Source organism: Lygodium microphyllum, chromosome 16 (genome assembly GCF_053477565.2).
Source record: "Lygodium microphyllum isolate KBCC chromosome 16, Lygodium_microphyllum_v1.1.10, whole genome shotgun sequence".
Taxonomy (NCBI): domain Eukaryota; kingdom Viridiplantae; phylum Streptophyta; class Polypodiopsida; order Schizaeales; family Lygodiaceae; genus Lygodium; species Lygodium microphyllum.
Genome location: NC_141150.1, coordinates 134,779,750 through 134,801,599, shown reverse-complemented (window position 1 = coordinate 134,801,599; position 21,850 = coordinate 134,779,750). Strand labels below are relative to the sequence as shown.

The window sequence follows — 21,850 nt, the reverse complement described above, 5'->3', positions numbered from 1 at the left end:
GTCCGAAGAGAGAGTGTTTATGTGTGTGTGTGAGAGACTTGGAATTATTATAATAAACATAAGACTTAGGAGTTAAAAGATATTGTATAGTCTAGTCTTCAAAGGCCAAAAATAGCCTGTTTTTTGGAACAAAATGGTACGGATACGAACCGTACTGAATGAACTAGTCCGTACATAGTACGAATGCAACTATGGTCTACGTTGGAAAGTACCTCAAAGTTTGATGATTCAAAAGGGGACTCATCCTTAGTTTTAACCTTAGTTGATTTAAACTCAACCTTAGTAGTTTTAACATTATTTGTCTCCTAAGCTCCCAACAAATAATGTTTCAAAATAGACAGTGCATGAATTACAGCCAGGAGCTCTTTCTCATGGACTTGCCAATTCTTTTTTGCGCCGTGGAGAATTTGGCTCTCATAAGCCACCGCTCTGCCATGCTGAATAAGAATAGCCTCAATGTTGTTACCACATGCATCACATTGGACTATGAATGACTTCCTTAGATCGGGCAACACAAACACATGATGACTTCCTTAGAATGACTTCCTCATGACATCATCCTCCTCCATCCAATTGCATTCTTTCATAGGTGAGACAATTCTGAAGATTCACCAAGAAGTACATGAAAACTTTATCTATAACTTTACTTACCTCAAAACTTTCATTAGGTTCTAGGCCTTTATCACTCTAGAGCATGGAGATACTTTGTACTTTCAAATTTTCATAATTCCATCTTAACCAGCACGAAACCTCACATCTAATTGACTAGCCATTCATGAATACCTGCATTGCTAGGAGCACTAAAAGCATTAGAAAACATTTTTACTTGCATACTTTGGACCATTGCAATGTGAATGTGCATGGAAATTTGCATACTACTAGCCATGCCAAAATACATTTTCCATACGTTGCATGCATTAATAGCTGCATTTTCCTCATGACCAGTACTATTGGTTTGCTTGGGGATTAGCCTTTACTCTGCTCCTTGAGAAAGAAATTAAACCCCAAATCTAACATTTGTTGGCCCGCCTCTTGAATCTCCTTAAAATTCTTTAATTTCAACTGCTAGAATTCAAGTCCTAGGCCCTCAATTTTTGACACACATCTTGAGATCGCTGTCAAATCCTAATTTCCACTCTAAATTAGGATTTATATTTGAGATTTTTCAATATCTCCACCTCTAATAACTCAAATGGCTGGATTTTGCTAATATAACTTGAGAGATGACTGTAAGTTGAGAGAGAATGTTATAGAGAGAGAAATTTCAAAGTTTTATCACAAGAGGCTAAAAAACCACTACAACCCTACTCAGACAGCCACGGAAGTCTGCTTAGGACAACCAAAAAGGATACTAGCCTCTCTTATATACTATCACCTGTACTAGAAGGGCTCCAAACTGTTGTCATCTACCGTAGGACTAGATTTTCACTAACCCCCAAAAACGTTTTTTCCACTTGCACGGGCAAGTGTTGCCAAGTGGCAATATTCTCATCTCATTTTGCAACATTATCCAACTTATTAATTTAATTTTTAGAATATAAATTCCAAAAATTAATTCAATAATTATTCTGGGGCCCAAAAATTTAATTCCACCAACCAATAATTAAATTAGCTAGACCAATTTGTCTTCCAATTATCCCTAAGCAATTATTAGCCCTTAGACTGCAATTAATTAATTAATTAATGCCTAGTCTCTAATGTCACCACCACTGACATTAGTGGCCAATAAATTAGTCTAGGTCAAAATCTGACACCAAGTACCACCTACTACTTGTCAAACATAGCTTATTACAACTTTTCCTTTGACATCAACTAATATTTCGAATTCTTGGGTCCCACACTATGAAATAATTAACTTGCATCTCACATGTGCAATTCATATTAGCACATTTGATTAACTTTTAATCAAATGCCAAGCAAAGCAATAAAATTTCACATTCTCATGGCAGTAACTCGAATAAACCTAATGTCAATGTCAATCGCACCACCTCCTGAAAATAGAGAAAAATCATAGCAGCTCTCTATGGCTGGCAACAATATATATGACCATTCTCTCAGCAATGCCTCTGACCATATAGGGTAAAGGGGCCAATATAGTGGCACACAACTTTCCCCACTTTGATCTCAGCCATCAAGTGAGCATGCAGAAAATTCCATCTCTCAATCATCAAGAGACAATCCAAAAGAAATCTAAGCTGCTACATGCTTCTCTTTGTCAAGATCAAAGCTCTACAATCAATTCCAGCTCATCAAAAATTGTCCACAAAAGAAGCCTCCACCAATAAAGAGACATGTTGGAAAGTACTCAACCTCCTCTAATGAGATGATTGGTTTTTTGTTCTTTAAATAGGCCAAATGTGTTTGAAATTTAGGCAGCCGCTTGAATAGTTGAGGGAGCCAGCACGTTACTGGCCCCCTTACACTATGACCATGGATTCCTCACCTTCAAACAAACCGCCAAAGTGTCCTCTCATGTGAGCTCAAACTAGGAGTCAATCCCGTTCTCTACGAAGAAAAAGCCCACCATGAACCTAGAGGTCAATCCCAACTCCAAGATTTCAAAACCTACCAAAATTCAATCGATGCAGAAGGGAAGTCACTCTCTAGATCCTTTGCACCTCTATACCTATATGGATGAGGCTCACCTATCCCGCCTCCCCAATCTCTCACACTCCCTCTCTAGCACTAGAGAGTTGTAAGGGATGACGACATCAGCAACATTAGAAAGCAGCAAAAGGAGTAGCAACTAAGCCTTCCCTCTCTTGGCAAAAGAGGAACCATGTCGTGCCTTGGCCTTTGCCTTGACTGAAGAATCCGAGTCAAAGTCAAAGAAGCTTACCATTGCACATGCTTCAGCCTCCATGATGAAGATTGTGTCCTCCACACTGTGGGGAATCTTGCAAGCTCCTCTCCATATCGATTGGACAGCCTAACATGACCACATACAAAGCCTCAAAGTCTCCATGCACTGCCATGCATCGCTGCAAGCAATGCTAGCAAAGTTGCTACTGCATCTGTCCCAGCCAACCTGCACAAAAAGACTGACCATTGGCACCTAGTTCAAAAATATGGCCATCTTTTGACAATGGCAGCCAGTTATGTGACCATTTTATGCCCATTTACAGCCCTGTACATCAAACTTGAAGCCCAGGCTGTCTAACAGAATGGAAGATATTGATATGATGAGATTTCATGGCAGCATAACTATGATATTTGGGATGAAAAATGGTACCATCCGATTGCTTTTGCTAGTCGAAAGTTGGGCATATCGGAAATTAACTACATCTATATGGAGAAGTTGGGCCTTGTGATGGTATTTGCAACCAAAAAGCTTAGGCACTACATTCTTTATGAGAAGGTGGTTTTTTATACGAAGGCAGAAGGGCTTCAATTGTTGTTGAACAAGTTACAACCGCCTAATCATTTAGCAAAGTGGTTAATCTTTTTGCAGGATTTTGATTACGAGATTAAGAGCAAGCCACCGAAGCTACAGGGCATTGTAGAATGTCTTGTGGATTTCAAGAGCCAAAAGAGGTCTTAACTAAAGGAAGTGACATGGAAACATTGTTTAAGATTGATATGGCATCTATTCCCTCTTGGTATACTACTATAACACACTATGTATCTACAGGAGAGACTAGAGCTACTCTATCAAAATCCAAGAAGTCCTTGGATTAACATAATAGCTGGAAAAAATATTATATGACACCGTATGACTTTATGAGGATTTTTTGCAACGTCAGAATCCTTGAAGCCTAGGCTGTCTAACAGAATGGAGGATATAAATTCAAACTTGAAGCTTATGAGACTTAATTGATATGATGAGATTTCATGGCAGCATAACTATGATGCAATTGCTTTGTATACTGCAAGTTGCATATCTCGTCTGTATTTTACCGTGCTACAAGTCTACTAAAAATCCTTCAATTAACATACACCTGCAAAACAAATTATATGACACCGTATGAGGATTCCTTACAACACCAGGATCCAACAGGAACACTGCCTTAGACTTAGGCCTTTCAAATTCAACGTCTTTCAGTCAAACAACAACTGAATATGCCTGGTACTACCTCAGGGCGATTGGTTAAGAGATAGTAGCGCCAAACTTCGACAGGAATATTTGTTGATTTAACATCATTTCCAAATATTCCAACACCGTTTGATTTTGAAAATTTTCCTGCATAAGCTTTGCAAGCATCAGAATTCGCGCCAACTTCACAAGCATCATCATCCATTGTCTATTTGTATATGATTCATGATGTAATGATATGCATATTTTTTATTCAAAATCTAAAAGAAAACTATTGATTCAGAGAATTGATATTAAAAATTGAGTATGATTACAACCTGCCTCATAATTCAAGTACTCAGTGACACTTATTGTCCGCATCAGAATCCAAGGATCCCCTGTTCCAAGTAGAGTGGACGGAAATATGACCTGTTTTATGTACAAAAAGCCAAGATCAATAGCTACTCAACTTACAGGGTAAAAAGCTCTGTGGTATTTGTTTGGGCGTAGACAACATGCGGAATATGGACAAGCATGCAGCACGATTAAGATTCTCACATACCAACCTTGGTTATGAAAACATCTTTACCACTTGTTTAATGCATAGTCAATGTGCCTTTAATACACAATGGAAACTCTAAGCTGAGGACTTCAATCAGGGAAAGTGAAAAGACAAATCTAGTGACTTGAGCTCCATTTCAAATATACTGCTTCACCAAATTAAGAGCTGATGACAATTATCCATGCCTAGTGCAAAATGGGCCAATTTCTTGCTGTCCAAATGCTGAAAGGATTTGCGCAGATACATCATTGCATGCAATACAACTTATTAATAGTCAGAAAGAGATAAATGCGCCTGGCTAACCGCCACAGACCATCAGCACAAACAAAGCTTAAAATACTCACAGTGTGGAAAGGAACATTGTCCTTTCCCATGAATTGCACAAGCTCCACATTTTCTTGAGGTTGCCACCATTGCACCCATTCAGATGTATATGTTGCAGTGATGGATATGTAGCCAATAGGAGCATCAAACCACACATAAAAAACCTGCAAAATGTGCAAAAGATAAAAGAGACGATCACTCTAATCGCACAAACAACTGAGAAGAGCAAGTTACAAATAATGAACCCAATTTCCACTTTAGTGTTTAATGTCAATCAAGAATCAAAACTTTGCACAAAAATGGTAAAAAGAGCAATACAAACATCATAGGAAAATACAATTCCTGACTGAGAAGAGCAATTTACAAATAATGAACCCATTTTCCACACTAGTGTTTAAGGTCAATCAAGAACCAAAACTTTGCCATGAAAATGCTAAAAAGAGCAATACAAACGTCGTAGGGAAACACACAATTCCTGACTTGAAAACTAGTTTTAGTGTGTCAATTCATCACTTGTTTACAATAAATGATTCACCGAAATTATGAAAATGAAACACTTTGGACACAAGACCACTGTTTCTTCCTTGCAACTAGATCAAGTGTCATCAGAATATTGAATATGAATAAACTCTTAATGTTTAAATCTCAAAATAAGATATTTATTATTTAATATACTTCAATCCCTGTATCCTAGCTCTCAAGCAAGCTGACCATTGCATTGGCAATGAAGGACATCATGGGCATTGGACCTACAATGGGCACAAGGGCAATGTTGACCCACAAAACTTAGGGTTAGCACTAACCTCGATTTATTGTTCATTAATCCCTCTTTCATTCTCCTTAAAACAGCGCCAAGAGGCATAAATTGCTGATTACCAGAACAAATGGCTTTATTTTTGAGCAACAAGACAAATGCACCCAAATGCTCAATAAATTGAGTGCGTTGTGAGCATCCCATTTATACTTGATTCATTCATCCTCCAGCCTACAGCCATCAGCCCTCTACCCTCACATTGCTGTGCATACCCGATCAAGGCTAATGTTGGTCATAATTCTGTTGTTGCCATCATTCCAGCCTTATGCTGCCTGCTTGGACGACATCGTCATTAGTGGAGAGCTGCTTCCAGGTGCCACCTAGCCTGTCTTGACCATCCAAGAGTTGCTGCCTGCTGCCTCCATCATTGGGACAGTTTGCCTGCTGCTGTCATCATCTCCACTCCAGCCTGCATTGCATAGTCCGTACAACTGCAATTTGACTCCTTACATCATTACCACACTGCTGATACAACCAACTGACATCATCACCACCACCATCACAGCTAATCCAACCAACTGACATCATCATCACCATCATCACGGCTGCGATTTTCAGCTGTCTGCCTACCTTTTGCAGCCGCCATTGCTTCCAGCATCCGGCTGATTGTGGAGGATTGCATTTTGCTCCCTTGACTACCATTGATATCAACATTCAACCTGGTGCACTGTTATTGTCATTGCATTTGAGATCCGTCGCAAATATGCCACACTCTTGGAGCTATTCCCAACACCTTCGACACCACTCTCAGTGTTGATCTAATTTTATTATGATTGCACTCATACTTGATTATAGTGCATTAATCCATAATTAGTTCTCCTTAAAACGGCCCCAAAAGGCATTTAACATTGATTTACCAAAAATAAATGGCTTTGTTTATGAACAGTAGGACATGCACCAAAATCCACTATGAATAGAGTCGAGTCAATTGTTTGGTGCTATGAACAACATCAGTTGTTTAGCGCATCCTTTATCCTTGATTATTTACACACTCAACCTTTAGCCATCCCCTCACAATGCTGCCCATGCCCTATTTAGAGCTGTTGTTGATCCATGCCAGCCTCCAGCCCCAGCCTCCAGCCCATCTAGAGGACATCACCAGTCATGGAGGATAACCATATAGCCACTGCCACATCAGATTCCTACTGCCACCACATAGTCACAAGTGATGGGGAACAAGGATGGTGATGGGGACAAGGACATGACGAGAACAGCCAAAAATAGGGAATGGAGGACGTGGACCAGGATGGCAGTAAAAAAATTCACAAATTTTTTGCTTAACTTTGTTTAAAATGAAAATATGCATCATTAAAGTAACATACAAAGGTACAAACTTGAGCAATGACACTAATACATGCTAATAACACGACAGAAATAGCCCAAGGGTCTACCCCCCAAGGCAAGCTGATTAATGTCAATAATAAAGTCCAAATAAGCAATAGACAATACCAAGTACATGTGTCATGACTCATGTAACAAGTTACCATTTGCCATTGATGATCAAACTGATTACATACTACAAAGCTGAAATACACAAATAAAAGCCCAAGGGCCAACGGGATGTAGCTAACCACTAGCCGCAAAATACTGAGCACTAAAGACTAAAGACTGAAGTAGACAATCTACTCTGACAAAGTCAAAATGACAAAAGGCTAAAACAAATCAAAGTGACAAAATAGCGTATCATACATGCCATGGCCCAAGATACATGGAGCAAATATACAAATCAAAATGGACCATCAATCATGCCAAGGCTGGAAGCATCACTCGGAATCCTCCTCATCACAATGATCATTGTGATCCTCTTCATCCTCATCCTGACGGTGCTCTGTGGCTCTTCTATCTATTGCTCTTCCAGCTCCACAAAGGATCTACTTTGGCAATCATGCTTTTACCAAGCATGCATAAGTTGGCACTTACAAAAACGAAATCACTTGCCTTCTGTGTGCGAAAGTGATTTTTTTTCTAGATTCTATATGACTATAGGAGCTCTACAATTGCTTCAAATAAGATGCATGGATTGTCTGATTAAGTACACAAATCCTCCCATCAACACCAAAATCCTCCCATCATAATGTTGCAGCCTACCCCAATCTTAAAACAATCCACAAGTGCATCTAATGTCAACATCAAGCACCAACCTATCCAATATAGTCCTCCAATCAGCCTGCACTTCTTTATCTTTCATTTAATTACTATCTTAAAGCTGTGGATGCACTTCTTTATCTTTCATTTAATTACTATCTTAAAGCTCTGGATCCAAGACAAATGTTGTTGCATGCAAGGGATAGTAGGAATTTTATTTGCTGATACCTAAGTTATAGATAGTCTGATATCTATTTGCATCAGGCTCTAAATCTTTCGGTCTCTCTATCATTCTATCCACAACCTCATACACCTTATCAATGTATGGCTGCATACCATCCACAAGCCTCAACAAATGCATTGTTGGTTGTATCATAGTATCAATGCACTTCACATCCTCACAAAACACAAGATTTTCTATAAATTATTTGCATTCTATCCCTACAGTAATGGTAGCTAGTGGTAAAGTAGTAAACTCATCACTAATAAAAAGTTGTATTAAATCACCACTGCATGTGCTTGATCAACCCAACATAAAGAAACTAGATGCAAACCAGGTTTCAAAATATTTCAAGAGCATTTTGTAAGACTTCTTGCTAAGCTCATAGTGCAAGAATTGATGATTCAACACAAATGATACCATCAAATTTACATTAACAACACCAAGCTCTATCCATGGAAGCTTTCTAATATATTTCAACTAGTTATTTAGACCATGAGCCATGCAATAAGAAACAATAATATGAAGATAGACACTCTATAAAACAACACCTACTGCCCTATCTGTGGACTCATCATCAACAACAAGCCCCATAACAAGTTCTCCACCAATAAACTCTCACCTCGAGAGTAAGCGGCCATCCCATGTATAGATCTCTTTCATGAGTCACTCCATCTATCTACAATGAGTGGCACACCATTCTTTTGCCATAAGCCCCATAACAAGTTCTCCACCAATAAACTCTCACGTCGAGAGTAAGCGGCCATCCCATGTATAGATCTCTTGCATGAGTCACTCCATCTATCTACAATGAGTGGCACACCATTCTTTTGCCATGCACGCCTAGTTTTCTCAAATACTTGCTGCACCACTTGCCTTTCCCTTTCACGAAATGTGGTACACAAGGTCTCTAATGAAGGAGTATAAGTTGGACCATACTCCCCAATCTTTTTGCACATTGCTTTAAAATATTCAAACCTCACAACATTGTACGCAATGTGATCATGGAAAAAGAATCCTGCAATAACAGCATCAACTTTCTCTTCTTCTTTTTTGTGAATCCCAAACAACCTCAAGGGTGTGTTGTTGCCTCCGAGGATCAATCAATGTTTACCCAACTATTTTCCTATCCAAATGCATCTCGAATAGATGATGTGTGACTAGCATCAATATTAGATAGTACATAAGATACTTGACAAGTCAACACTATTGCAAATGCAACAAGGTCAACATGCAAGAAGTGAGCTAAAACTTTGCTGATATGGATACAATTTGCACCACCGGTACACATCCATCACGAGACCCTCCACCACTTCCGAGACATTCGGCATGCACCTCATCCTATCAAGACCATGCATTGGTCCTCCCACTTCTACCATGATGACCACCTCAACGAGAGTGGTTACCCCATGCTTGGGATGCTGATGCAAGGAGATGATGAGAAAGATTGAAACTTGAGAGAGGGGGAATTGAAACTCGCGGCACACTGCAGCAGATAAAGAGAGTGTGTGCAAGCATGCGAAGCTTATACACACACACAGGCTGTGGATAAACTAGAGTCTGGATGTGAAGCTTGGAGCTAGGGGCACAAGCTAGGCTACAAACATTCAATCGCAACTCAATAGTGATGGCTACACGCTGGGCTACCGTGTCAAACGCAAAACAAACCGTGTAGCTGATAAGTTATATCATTAAAAAAGCAGACAATCGGCACATTTATTAGTGGTGTGTCGTTTAATAGTAGGACCTAGCCATCACATAATCCGTCCCACTCCCTCACATTGTGACGATGATGAAAGTAATGTCACCTACACAAGTGATGCATCTCATCACAAAACTGTATCAAGGATGGCATCCCAGCATCCCACAGGCCTGTGCAGCTGCATTTGCAAGTGCTACCGGCCCTTGTGCCGGGCACCTACAGCTGGTGACATCTCTTCCACCCAGTGACCTGATTGGCAACTATATCCAGTCTGCATTTCGCTGTTTTCTGGCCACCCAGCTGCTGTCAACAACATCTCCAGCTGCATTTTCAACTGATAAGGGCTGCCCAACTACCCTACAACCTCTGCTATCATCCCAAGAGCCATTGTCATTCCTGACCTGATCACATCTATATTTTACAGCTGTTGTACCTGTGTTTACTGAAGTCATCTTCATCCAACACTATCATAGCCATTGGTGGACTGCTGCTGTGTTTACTAATGCCATCTTTATCCAACACTATCATAGTCATTGGTGGTCTGCTGCTGTGTTTTGGAATGCATCTGAGTCATACACTCTCCAATACCATTCTTGGACACCTCTGCCCCAAGTATCCCAGCTGCTGTCGACAACATCTCCAGCTGTGTTTTCAGCTGATACGGGTGGTCCATCTACCACACAGACTCTTGCCATCATCTGGAGATCTGACATCATCCCTGACCTGATCAGATCTGCATTTTACAGCTGATGTACCTGTGTTTACTACTGCCATCTTCACCTGACACTGTTGCAGCCATTGGTGGACTGCTGCTGCATTTTCGGATCCGTCTGAGTACTAAACACACCAACACCATTCTCAAACACCTTTGCCCCAATCCTTGAAACATTGAGGTTCGATGCCCCTAATTGTATAATTCATTCTCTCATTAGATTGTGTTATACATGTTCTCGTACACTTTGTGGTTTGTGTTTGCCTTATCATTTCCTTGAACGGTATCAGAGCAATGGTGCTCTCGGAGCTAAACATCCTCACTCTCCAAGAACAAATCTTTCAATCCAGAGTGTGCAAGGACACCTTTTAAGGTATCTTCCACATCCTCACCAAATCAATCTCCCTCCAAAGGGTAGGAAGTCTTCTACCAAACAGGATGTATCTTCTCACCTGAGACGAATACGCATTTGTCTTGAGGCAATCCTTCTTCCAATTCTGCCATTGCGTAACGAGGTTCCACAAAAATCATAACTCCAAGAGCATTTGCTCATGATTCACCTCTCGCATCACCTTCAGCTCATCATTCCACTGGCCAAGTCTACAACATGAAGATGCATGAATGTCCATCAAAGATCTACCTTGGTGCTGAATCTAAGCCCTCAACTCAAAGAGGATGCACCAATCTGGGAAATATGAGCTACCCAACGTCAGCCTTTCCTTCAAACTCTTATGTTGTTCACCTGCCTATGTTAGCTATGTCAATCTGTCATCTCCCACCTCTCGCATCACCTTCAGCTCATCATTCCACTGGCCAAGTCTACAACATGAAGATGCATGAATGTCCATCAAAGATCTACCTTGGTGCTGAATCTAAGCCCTCAACTCAAAGAGGATGCACCAATTTGGGAAATATGAGCTACCCAACGTCAGCCTTTCCTTCAAACTCTATGTTGTTCACCTGCCTATGTTAGTTATGTCAATCTGTCATCTCCTAGTTGTGAGCTCCTGTCAAAGTCTAACGAAGACATAGGAGCTCTGGCAATTTAGGTGCATTTTCTTTATTTGTCGGCTTCCTACATGCATTCCTAGGCCAGTTACTGCTTTCCACAATCTACCTACACTGGCCAAACATTGTCATTGTCATTGGGAATTTTTTCAAGGTCACCCCTAATTTTTTCTGGCAATTTTCTTTAGTGACCAGCGATAAATGCTGGTTGGTCTGCTTTTTTGGCACCTACTTTGCAAGTCGGTCAGATTTGGGCATTTATGGCTACTTATAGCCAGTCCCCACACTTGGCAAACACACACACTCTTCAATCTTCAAACTTCCATTTGCCATGCACACTCAATACACCGACTCTTTGTGCTTGGTTCTACCATCTTCAGCAGCCTGAGCTAGTGCCCTAATTAATGCTTTGGGCTGCATGCAGGGACTGATCAGTCCATCATCATTGAATCAGCATTCTTCTTCAGTTAGTGCAATATTCTTCCTTCATCTTCAGCTCTCTCTTTTTTTTTTTTTTCGTAAAAGGTAATTGTATTAATTACGAAATAAGTACAAGATTACACGATTACACGAGTACAAGAGACACGAGGGCCGCAGGCCAACGTGTGGGAAATCCCCGGACTAGGGTACTAAAAGGTTACACCAATCATGGCAAGGACCCAGAGGCAATTGCCAAATGCCAAGAATGCAAATCCTCCCGAGGGAGCAAGTCAGAGTGCCTGATGAGATCTAGCTGCCAATGCAAGAGCCCTTTAAGCCTTGCAATATGTCGCGGTACATTAGAAGCCGAATCAAAGAGAAAAGCATTTCGGGTGGTCCAAATGTGCCAGCATCCCCAGTATCTGAAAAAATGGAATAAGATCTTCATATGTAACGGTGGCGGTGTGGGATACTTCGGGCGCACAAAAACCCAATCGAAAGGAGTCAATGAGGACCCCACCACCGTCTTCAGCTCTCTCTCTCTCTCTCTCTCTCTCTCTCTCTCTCTCTCTCTCTCTCTCTCTCTCTCTCTCTCTCTCTCTCTCTCTCTCCGTATTTTTCTTCTATTGCACTCTCTCACATGGTATCATCGCCTAAGTAAGGACACAGTCTGGAGATTTCTTGCAAAAGAGCAAGTATTCATCACTGAGGAGCAGCCCAAATCTTCAAGTCGCAGATTTTCAACCTATGCTTACTGCATTTACAGCCCATACAAGTGGTCCACTGCCCGTTTGATCTTCCTAACAGCCAAGAGATACTCTCCAAGTCCCAGGCGACAGCATTCAAGCATCAGGCAATATCTATTTCTGCGTTTTGCACAGGCAGCAACATCCTAGTTGCAAGTGATAGCTTCCCGGTTGCAAGAGACGACTTTTCCTTGACAAACAACACATTTTCAATCTCTAAAGTTGACTACCTTCTGTCTTTCCTGTTGTCTCCATCAAAAGGAAGATTTCTAGGTGATTGCACGATCAAAGATGTCTTACTAGTTCACGAGATTTGATGACTCAAAGGAGAAGCTTCTTTCCAGACACTCTTCTGAGCAAAGACGCAATTATTGCGATTATAGTCGGCGAGAGGAGTCCCCTGTTCGCACCCATCCCCCTTCTATCCATCTCTCACATAAGGCTCCATCTAAAGTGAAGATGTCCTTGATACCCTCCATATAGGTGCCTCTCTTAGCTTCATTACCCAAAGAAGAAAAACTTGATGGTTCAAACTATTCATTGTGGTCATGAAAGGTGGAGTGCACACTCAACACCCTCGATCTATGGGCTCTTGTTTCAAATACCATCCCCCATCCTAAGGAGAATCCAACAAACGGGACGTCTATGGACTAAGCAACCTGGTGGGATCGGCTCAACTTTCAAGCCTGATCCTTTCTCTTTATGAGTTTGCAAGATTCTTTCCTTGTGCATGTTCGCAAGTTGAAGACCGTGGCAAAAGAGTGGGTGAAGCTTGCATCTTTGTACCAACGCAAGATTCTTGCCCACAAGATTTCCCTTGAGAAGAAGTTACAGATGCTCAGTCTTGATGATTCCTCCTTTATGAAGGAGCACATCACGAAGATGGAGGACATGAGAGATGAGCTTGCCTCTCTTGGTCGGATGATATCCTCTTAAGACATGGTTATGATCCTTTTGACTCGGCTACCATCTCCTTGGTTCAATGTCTTCTACACTAGCTTTATCACATCGAGGACCCACAAGACACTTATGGGAGAAGCTTTTACCAACTCCAGGAGATGGGAACCAGTGGTTCTAGCTCCACCAACCTCCAAGGCATTTACTACCGGTCTAGGTGGAGGAAAGAAGAAGGCCCAAGTCAAGGGCAAGAAGCAAGAGAACAAGAACAATGAGAAGGAGCAGCAGCCCAAGTGCTCACACTGTGGGAAGGGCACTCATCCTGAAGAAAGTGTTGGCAAAAGTACCCCTATTTAAAGCCAAAGGAGAAGGATTTGAAGGACATGAAGGCTGCCCCCATGACGACAATTTGTCTTTGTGCATGTATTTGTCGAGGAGGATACAACTCTTGCCTCTTCCACTCAGGAGAAGCCTTGGCTCATTGATAGTGGGGCCTCTTCTCACATGACCTACAGACAGGGTTGGCTTCAAGATCTAAGTACCTAAGAGGGCACGGTCACCATTGGTGACAACTCTACCGTTCCCATTCTAGGAGTGAAGACTATCCTTTATTGCTACACAGGTAGTCTTCTTCAACCAAAGTTCTCTATATGCCAAATTTAGGTTCTAATCTATTGTATGTTCATGGTCTTACACAACTTGGTACAGATGTGGTATTTACACAAGATGCAATGACAATGGAGGATGCTTCTACAAGTGTTGTTCTTTGGCCAAGATCCCAAGAGAGTGGGCTTTACACACTCACAACCTTAGTTGCGAGGTCTTCCCACAAACTTGGGCTGCTTTGGCATGCTCATTATGGTCGTCTCATTTTTGACACTATACTACAGGCTTCTCAAAAGAAGATGGTGGAGGGACTTCCTGATTTCCCTCCTAGTTGTTTGAGGGGCATGCAACATAGACAGCCTCATACCCAAATTGCCACTAGGAGTGGCTTCTCCCCCACTTGACTTGGTTTATACCGACCTTTGCAAAACCATAGGCACAGCCTCCCTTGGAAAGGCCAAGTATTTGATGATTATTATCGATGACTTTAGTTGTTATGTGTGGCCTTATTTTTTCGAGTACAAGAGCGAGACGTACTCCCATTTCTGTGAGTGGAAGGTAGTTGTGGAGATACAAACCACTTTCAAACTTCGTGGTATACAAGCAAATCATGGTGGAGAGTTTACTTCTAGCCTCTTTTCTCAATTTTACAAGGATCACAGCATTCAAGAGGAGTATACCCATCCAAGCACACCTTTAGAGAATGAAGTTATGAAGTGTGCGAATCAAACCGTGCTAGAGATAGCCTGATCAATGTTGGAGCATCGAGGTCTTCCTTGTTCCCTTTGGGATAAGGCGATGGCTACTGCAATTCACATCTACAACCATTCCCCAACTAGTGTGTTACATGACATGACTCTCTATGAGGCTTTCTTTAATCAAAAGCCTTCCATCTCTCATGTCTGCATCTTTGGATGTGATGCATTTGTCCATGCGGACAAAAAGAAGAGGAAGTGGAAGCTTGACTCAAAGTCCAGGAAGCTCATCTTCGTGGGCTACAACACTACCACGAAGGGCTATCGACTCTACGACTCGAAAATACGAAAGCTTGAGGTGAGCAACGATGTGATCTTTGACAAGGCTTTGACCTCTAAGGATCCTATTGATGGTTCTATTTCACGTGATTCTTCATCATGGATTGACTCTCCCCTACCCTTGGTTTCTCTCCTTCCTTCCAAGTGCCTCTTAGCACCCCTTCTTCATCTTCAGCTCCTCCCCCTCTTCCTTCACCCTCTATTCTAGCTTCCCTCCAAAGTCTTTCCTTAGAAGAGATGCAAATACTTTTCCTGAGAGATGTAAATAAATTCAAGATACAACATTCCATGCAAATATGCGATTCATAGACTTTTTCCTTCTATGCAACTATAAGATTTACAATGACCATTTCTTTTCCTTGCCTAAACTATAATGATCGACAATTTAGGGCTACTCGTATAAACCCTACGTTGATTTACATCAAGAACTATGCCTATAAACCCTTCGTCTAACGCATTGAATTCAAGCTTTAATATGAAATGCATCCTTTTCTAAATACAAACTTCGATAAAAGAACTCCATGTGTGAGTGAATACCATGAGTCAGACATTTAATTAATCCCTCCTTTAACACTTAACCCGTCTCAAAATGAACTATCATCGCATGCAATTTACAAGATCAGAAATTCCTTCCCATGCATTGCGACTGTTGTGGACAACATTCAAAGGGCATCTAAGATTATCTCATGCACGAGTCACGACTAGGAAATTGTTACCTAAGTGCATTATGTGCTGTTCTTTTTCGCGGGGCAATCAAGGATGCATTTAGACAAATCCATCTTTTTAACCTATGCAATATGCGTTCAGGATTGCAACTTGGAAGTGCAAGCAATTTCAAATGCACGACATGGACTAACTTCGTAAACGAATGAATAAATGCATTTAAACTTTCCTAAAAACCATCGTAAAAAACAAGCAAATAGCAAAAAAGGTATTGTCAACTAAAGACACATTTAAAAACGCAAAAGCCAGAATTGTGCAATCAAATACAGACCAATGAGCAACTCAATTGGAAACCAATATGTCAACAGCAGAGACTATATGTTTGGGAAAGACCAACCTTATCTTTATATTTCTCTAAAGGAACTGGGACACCCCATTTTAAGTCACGAGTGATACAACGAGATTTGAGCCCATCTCTTAGCCAAGCATTGGTAGCTTGAATAGAATTTGTACTCCAGCCACCCAGTCCACTAGTCTTGTTCAAATAATCTTCTAGCTTGTCTTTAAGTTTGGGAAGATTAAGGAACAAGTGTTCTGTCTCTCTGATGTGAGGAGCACTGCTGCAGACCTGCGGTCACCACTGAAAACTAATGAAGAAAAAACTTGCAGAGAAAGTTCATCCAAACTGATCGACAAAAAGAGAAGAAACCCATCATAGTACTGCACATAATTGGGACAATCAATTAGCCACAAAAGTTAAAGATGTTAATTCCCAATCTAGGTGGAAATAGGAAAAACAAGGAAGACTTGAACCCAGATCTGTGGGTTGTTACCCAAGTGGCTTCCTGTTTGGATAAAATAAAGGAAAGAGAAAGGGGGGCGGGGGGGGGGGGGGGGGGGGGGGGGGGGGGGTTGGCGTGGGCGGCTGGGGCAAGAATGCCACACCTTGCATTTGGGGTTGATTAGCTCTGTAGGGTTCAGGAGTTTGTCACAATGCTGGCATTGATCTCCTCTAGCACTATCATAAGCACAGCTAGGGCATGTGCCTACAACAAACCTGTCTGCTAAGAAGCGACAGCAAGTGCTACAGTACAGCTGCATACAACAAGAAGAGCTCAGTCTACTCCTAAATAAAACCTTGGATACATGGATATATTGATGAGTCTAGAATTGCTTACTTGCTCTATCATGTCTTCAAAAAGTTGTCCTTGCTCCAACAACCTGTTAAATATCTGCTGGCAGATTTCCGTTTGCTCTTTTGTGGAGGTTCTACCAAATCTATCAAAACTTATATCAAACCATTCATAGACTTCTTTGTGAATTGCATGATACCTGCCTCAAATAAAATTGACGATGCATCATTGATCAGTTTGCAAGCAGACAAGTGCTAGCAAATTTTATTTTAACTGTTAATTTCTTCCGACCGCTTAAATAAGGCTAGTGCAACCAGACATGATCTTCCATGAAAACAAGAAAAGCATGGACCCTGCTATCTTACTTGTCACATATTTCCCGTGGAGAGACCTTCTCTTCCATAGCTTTTGTTTCTGTTGCTGTGCCATATTCATCTGTCCCACACATGTAGATGACATTGTAGCCTCTGTTTCGACAATAACGTGCATAAGCGTCTGCACTTAGCACACCTGTGCAGAGCCGTTACAACATAAGATTACAACTCTGAGGAATGAGTTAGCATGACTTATCATTAATAGATGCTCGTTAACAGCACAGTTATGCACTTCTTGAGAATCGCACATTTCAAGGATCATGATGTCAGACACCATCGCATTGCTGAAGACGGAAAATTCAGATCTTCCAAATCTCTGGATAGGAATGAATCGCATTCTTGCCAGGACGAAAAATAAACTTTTAAAAAATCAATGGAGTGGAGGGAGCATACAGCCGATTAGATTGCCGAGGTGAGGCACGTTATTGACATAAGGCAGGGCACTGGTAACCAGGATGTTCCTCTTGCCCGGCAATGGAAGCTTGATCTCCTGCTCCTTCATCGTATTTGCTCCTCAAGTTTCTCCTTGTTTTGAGTAGCCGATGAGGGAGGAGGATTAGCTTGTCAAGTTTCTTCTTCTCTCGAATAGGTGACGATGAACCTTCGGAAATTGAATTAGTGCTAACGTCTAGGGTTTATCGTTCCGAACTCCTCGTTCTAATCTTCTAAAATTACACGACAATTATCTTATTAGTTTGATCGGTAGGCTAATGCGCCCTATAGTGTGACGCGCCGTCTCACCTACGCTTAGTAGAGCGAGTAAGTAGTAAGAACTCGAGGCAATCTAGTGACTGGTATGGATAGTCGAGCAAACTTGTTCAACAAGTTAAAACCCAATATGGCCTACCTTGAACACAAAGTATAGATTGATGTGCAAGTCAAAGCTTGTAGTATAGAAGAGGATGGGGTGTGAAGAGTGGATTTGGGTCCAAGTTCTCTTATTAACTCAATGGATTAGGAGTGCGAGGAAGGGGCTAACCTACAATCACACATGCAAAATTTGGTGATCAAACTGAGGAGCAATAACCTATGTCATGGCAAATATAGTTGTTTGAGTTGTTCCATAGATGAGATCTATGGTGCTCATGAGAAAGTGAGAGAGAGAATTTTAAAAACAACAAATATAATAAGAGAAACTTTTTATAAAAAACAAAGAGAGAGGGGGGAGATCAAAAAAGAAATAGAGACAATAAATAAGGAGGGGAGAGAGAGAGAGAGAGGTCTTTGCAAGGTGAGAGTGGAGGGAGAGGTTGGCAACAAGAAGTGGATGAGGGAGACAATGCCTGCAAAGTCGTCGGTGACTGCAACATCAAGGAGGTGGGCAATAATGCAAGTGTGGTCTAGGCAAACATCCTTGAGTGTAGGTTGGTATTGAGGAGGTGGGTGATAGTCGAAGATGGCGATTGTCACAAGGTTTGGGGAGATGTGGGGAGACTAGAGCACAAGGTGGCTAAGGGTCTTGAGGAGGCTAAAGATGGTGTAGAGGTTGGGCAACAAGAAATCGGTAGGGTAGTAGGGGTGAATATACCAACAACATGGAAGAAAGAGATAATAAGAAAATGAAAAGGAAATATGAGAGAGAGGGAGAGAGAAGGTGGAAGAGGAAAAAAATATGTGAGAGAGAGAGAGAGAGAGAGAATGTGAAAGAGCAAGATGATGATGATGATGAACTAACAAAGAAAAGAAGAGAGTGAGGAGAAAAAAAGGAATGAGAGATAAAAGAAGAGAGGAAAGAGAATAAGAGAATAGGAGAAAACAAGAGGTGATAAAAAATAGAGGAGAGTGTATGTGTGTGTGCGCATGCGCATGCGCATGTGTGTAAAAATATAGGGCAAATGTGAAATAAATGAGAAAAATGAAATAGTGAAAAGGAGAGAGACGTGTACACATACATACATACATTCACACATTGTGTACGTGTGTGTGTGTGTGTGTGTGTAAATGGAGAGAGAGAGAGAGAGATGGGAACTTATATGAACAAAGTCAAGAGAGAGAAGAGACACATAAGGGGAGGAAGAGAGAAAAGAGGAGGGATAATAGATGAGGAAGAAATAAGGGAAGTGAAGTTGACGTGCAACTTCTCTTCCCTTGCCACATTGCTTAGGAGTAAGCTTCTCACACTGTCCCTTAAAGCTTCCTCCCCTATGTATTCAAGTTTGAAATATTAGAGCTCGACTAGCATTCCTCTCCTAATAGTTATATATATATATATATATATATATATATATATCTACTCACCTCACCAACAGCCATTAGAGCATGGAAGCAAAGAGTGGTGAGCAATGGTTGCGAGGGTGTGGCCATTGAGCATGAGATGACTAGCATAGCTGGGCCAAGCATGTTTTCATTGTTGGTAATCAAGTGGGCTTGGGAGTATAACCAGGGTGGGCAATCAATAGGAGAAAGAGCCCCACAATACAGTGGCAAGTAATAATGGGCACAAGCAAAGAAAGTGCATGCAGAGAACAATGAGTGGTGACAACAAGGGTGTGGGTAGCAAGCATTAGTCTATATGTAGTGGGTACGAGATGACAAGCATGGCTAAGGCAAGCGTGTTTTCACTGATGATTGTTGGCGGGCTTGGGGCTTGGGACAATAGCCACGGTGAGCAATTGGGTAGGAGAAAGAGTTTCGAATAGTGGTGATAAGTAATGGGCACGAGCAAGTGATCACTAGGTTAGCAACCAAGATGCACAACTCTCTCTCTCTCTCTCTCTCTCTCTCTCTCTCTCTCTCTCTCTCTCTCTCTCTCTCTCTCTCTCTCTCTCTCTCTCTCGTTTTGGCCTCTCAAGACCACAACAAAAACACAGAACACATCGGTTTGCCTGAAATAACCCTAATACTACATGAAATATCTTGAACGAATTTATAGCCATTATACACACATATATTCATGAAAAATACTCAGACATGAAACACATATTATATTCACGAATGCATAATTGTTGTCCAGAAAGATATCATACTGTTTACTCCCATCACGACCATTCCTGGGATGAAATTACTTGAAGTAGACAACATTAATATTCAAGCTATAGACACAGATAGATAGAATGAGCAATTATCTACAGGCTCTGCCTAAAGAATCTCTCATTCCTAAAATATACAAGATCTCCACGAATACAACTTCCTCACGTTTTTTACCTACACCTGCCTTTCAAGTGAAACGTCATATGAAAGCTAAAGTCAATTTACACATACTAATCCCATAAACCTAAATGCATACAAGTACTAAGGTATGAAATAGTACTAAATAGATGACAGAATCCAAGCCCTAACACCTGGCACAGCTCGGTGGATGACTGGGACAGTCATGACTCGAACCCACAGGTATGCAACTAAATGATATGTAAACTAACCCAAATAACATAGTTATACCTTGCCAGAGGCCTTGCACCCCTTGACAAGCCACACTGAGCAACAGTGAGCAAAGCCCCTCTAGGATACTCACAGTTCTCTCGTGCCATTGCATAACCAGCCCTAAGTGTCAGTAATGTGAAAATAGTAACTAATCCCTTAATGCAAAGTGAAATACACTGCAACCATTTCAAGGCAACACGCCATTACTGGAAACCGATCAAGTACAATGGCATTCATACTATATCATAGAGAACAAAGATATAGAACCATGACTGAATCAATAAATCACTACTCCAATGGCAAAGAGTAGAAACTTTGATAAGGAAATATGTCTATGACACTCCAACATGTACATCATAAGAAATATATGGCAATATACCATACCACTTAAATCTCAAACATGAAACTACATTCCAAAGAAATATGCAAGATAATCCAAGAAAACCTGTGAAAGAAAACAATAAAAAACTGCATCTGCATCTACATCATACTCATCCATAGCTTCAATCTACACTACATCACCTGAAAAATATTGCTTTGCATCAATCCAAACTGATAAAACCTATATATGTTGACTTTCTAGTCTATTTTTAGGTTTTAGAAACTCCTGATCTTCAGGTCATTACTGTACTTGTTGTTTTTTAGCTCGTTGCAGTAATTCTTGATACATTTCCTGCTTTTTAGGCTACTTTCATACCATTTCCTAAATACTCCTAAAATGCTGAAATCTGTTGAAAACTTGAAAAATCATATTGTAGGTAAAGAACTTGAACACTTCCTGATAGAGAAAATTGCAATATACTTCTGGAAATGCCATCCAACTCATCAAGAATCATCATTGTTATGCTGAAAAACCGCTTATCCTTAACAATATCAACCATTCCTACCAAAACATCAATTGCATAAATATCCACTATTGTAGGTACTTGCATAATTCTATTGGCTTCAACTTCATTTCCAAGTTGATTAGAATGCTTAAAAACTTCAAAAATATCAGGCTGAACTAAAACATTAACATCTTGATCGTTATCTTGATCATCCACATCTTCATTGTCCCCTCTACAAGCTCAAATTCTTCAATATCCTGATTTCGGGAAATTTCCTGCTACTCAGGATTAGGATGCATAGCTCTAGAATTCTAAAATAATTTATCCCTTGCACTTTCTTGAAGTTTAGAC

The 21,850-nt window shown here is 40.9% G+C and overlaps 1 protein-coding gene across 2 annotated transcripts in view; it reads right to left on the bottom strand.

Moving 5' to 3' along the window:
• LOC148023467 (methionine-tRNA ligase, putative / methionyl-tRNA synthetase, putative / MetRS) overlaps nucleotides 1-17,975 on the bottom strand; it is a 73,479-nt gene extending 55,504 nt beyond the window's left edge. Inside the window, exons 1-8 of one of the 2 annotated variants that reach the window (XM_087696440.1) lie at nucleotides 17,706-17,975; nucleotides 17,304-17,448; nucleotides 16,984-17,137; nucleotides 16,751-16,900; nucleotides 16,203-16,433; nucleotides 4,919-5,062; nucleotides 4,351-4,441; nucleotides 4,074-4,180 (exon numbers count right to left, since the gene is read on the bottom strand). In XM_087696440.1, the coding sequence (XP_087552566.1) occupies nucleotides 4,074-4,180; nucleotides 4,351-4,441; nucleotides 4,919-5,062; nucleotides 16,203-16,433; nucleotides 16,751-16,900; nucleotides 16,984-17,137; nucleotides 17,304-17,448; nucleotides 17,706-17,814 (1,131 nt within the window). In that variant the 5' untranslated portion in view covers nucleotides 17,815-17,975. Of the gene's footprint in view, nucleotides 1-4,073; nucleotides 4,181-4,350; nucleotides 4,442-4,918; nucleotides 5,063-16,202; nucleotides 16,434-16,750; nucleotides 16,901-16,983; nucleotides 17,138-17,303; nucleotides 17,449-17,560; nucleotides 17,579-17,705 lie in introns of those variants that run through there. The other variant, XM_087696441.1, reaches the window with a different exon arrangement.
• Nucleotides 17,976-21,850: the final 3,875 nt, after the last annotated feature.